The following is a 1,861-nucleotide window of genomic DNA, read 5'->3' as shown; positions in this document are numbered from 1 at the left end:
ATGGCCACGCAACCAGCCAATACGATGGCCACGCAACCAGCCAACGCAGTGGCCCCGCAACCGGCGGATGCGGTAGCTATCCAACCGGTGAACAGCCCGCACCCGGATAGGGGCGCGAATTGGTTAAAGGATTTCAGGCGGTATAACCCCCGTCCTTTTGTCGGTTCAAAGGAAGATCCCACAGCGGCTCAGATGTGGATCGCAAACATGGAAACGACCTTTGAATCAATGAGATGCTTTGATGAACATAAGGTGGCGTGTGCGACATACGTGTTACAAAAGGATGCAGAAGTGTGGTGGTCGGATAATAAACAGAGCATCAACCCGGGTGGGGGAATTACAACATGGGAGACCTTTAAGGAAGCCTTTCTAAAATACTATTATCCAAAGGAAACCTGTATAAAGAAACAGCAAGAGTTTAACCACTTAACCCAAGGTGATCGCACGGTGGATCAGTACGATCAGGACTTCATGAGATTGAGAAGGTTTGCACCATCTTTAGCCTTCACTGAAGAGAAACAGACAGAAAAATTTGTGTTAGGATTGAATCCGAAAACCCGCCGCATGTTAGAGGCCTTTAACCCAAAAACCTATGAAGAGGCCCTAAGGACGGCCAAGGCCCTAGAGGAACCCCCAGAGGAAAAGAAAACAGAGCCAACAGTCGCCACAGGGAGGAAACGCCCGGTCGAGGTCGATACCACAGAATTCCAACCACCGTCCCAGAGGCCTCGATATTAGAGTAGGCCACCTGCTCCACCTCCAATAGGCCGATACCTAGCAATGGAGAAGCCCCTGTGCCGTAACTGTGGAAAGCAACATGTTGGGAGATGTTTGGTGGGCTCAGGTATGTGTTATATCTGTGGTCATGTAGGTCATGTGGCCAGAACTTGCCCTACAAAGAGCCCGAGAATTCCAAGGGAACCCCTTAGAGGACCGGTCATCCGAGAGCCCACCTTACAAACCCGTCCACAGACCAAGGCATATGTAACGACCAGTAAAGAGGCGGGAACATCTGGCACCGTGGTGACAGGTACGCTTTCTATACTAGGACACTTTACGTTGACATTGTTTGATTCTGGTTCTACCCATTCCTTTGTTGCTTTACCATTTGTTAAACAAGCAGGGTTCATAATAGAACACTTAATGCATGCGTTGTCAGTTGGTACCCCGGCAGGGGTAGACCTAGTTACGAAAGATAGAGTAAGGGACGGACAAGTGGTAATAGCTAGACAAACCATCCACGTAGACTTAAAGGTAGTGGATATGACGGATTTTGACGTCATACTAGGAATGGACTGGTTAGCAGAAAACTTTGCTACCATAGACTGCCATAAGAAGGAGGTGATATTCACACCTCCCAACGGACTTACTTTTAAGTTTAAAGGAACCTCCACAGGTATCACCCCAAAAATAATATCGAGGATGAAAGCGAGACGCCTGATACAACAAGGGGGGTGGGCGTTTCTAGCCTATGCAGTAAATACAAAAGGAAAGAAAAAACCCATAGATACAATACCGGTAGTAAACGAATTTATGGATGTCTTTCCAGAGGACCTCCCGGGAATTCCTCCATCGCGAGAGGTAGACTTTGGAATAGATCTAGAACCAGGAATGGGACCCATCTCTAAGGCCCCGTACCTAATGGCACCAGTAGAACTAAAAGAGCTTAAAACACAACTGCAAGACCTGCTAGATAAGGGCTTCATTCGACCTAGCGTGTCCCCTTGGGGTGTGCCAGTGTTGTTTATTAAAAAGAAAGACGGCTCAATGCGTTTATGCATTGATTATAGGGAATTAAACAAGAGGACGGTAAAGAACAAATACCCGTTACCCCGTATTGAGGACCTATTTGATCAACTAC

The 1,861-nt window shown here is 47.5% G+C and overlaps 1 protein-coding gene across 1 annotated transcript; it reads left to right on the top strand.

Moving 5' to 3' along the window:
- On the top strand, positions 1–738 carry LOC111433397. Its single transcript, XM_023070449.1, has one exon. It carries the CDS (start codon positions 1–3, stop codon positions 736–738), a length of 738 nt encoding a protein of 245 aa, XP_022926217.1.
- The last annotated feature ends 1,123 nt before the right edge of the window (positions 739–1,861 follow it).

This window comes from Cucurbita moschata, unplaced genomic scaffold (genome assembly GCF_002738365.1).
Source record: "Cucurbita moschata cultivar Rifu unplaced genomic scaffold, Cmos_1.0 Cmo_Scf00042, whole genome shotgun sequence".
Lineage (NCBI taxonomy): Eukaryota > Viridiplantae > Streptophyta > Magnoliopsida > Cucurbitales > Cucurbitaceae > Cucurbita > Cucurbita moschata.
This window is presented reverse-complemented; position numbering and strand designations above follow the sequence as displayed.

Excerpts from the sequence above, each read along its gene's own strand:
- LOC111433397 (XM_023070449.1), top strand. The coding sequence starts at position 1 with ATGGCCACGCAACCAGCCAATACGATGGCCACGCAACCAGCCAACGCA.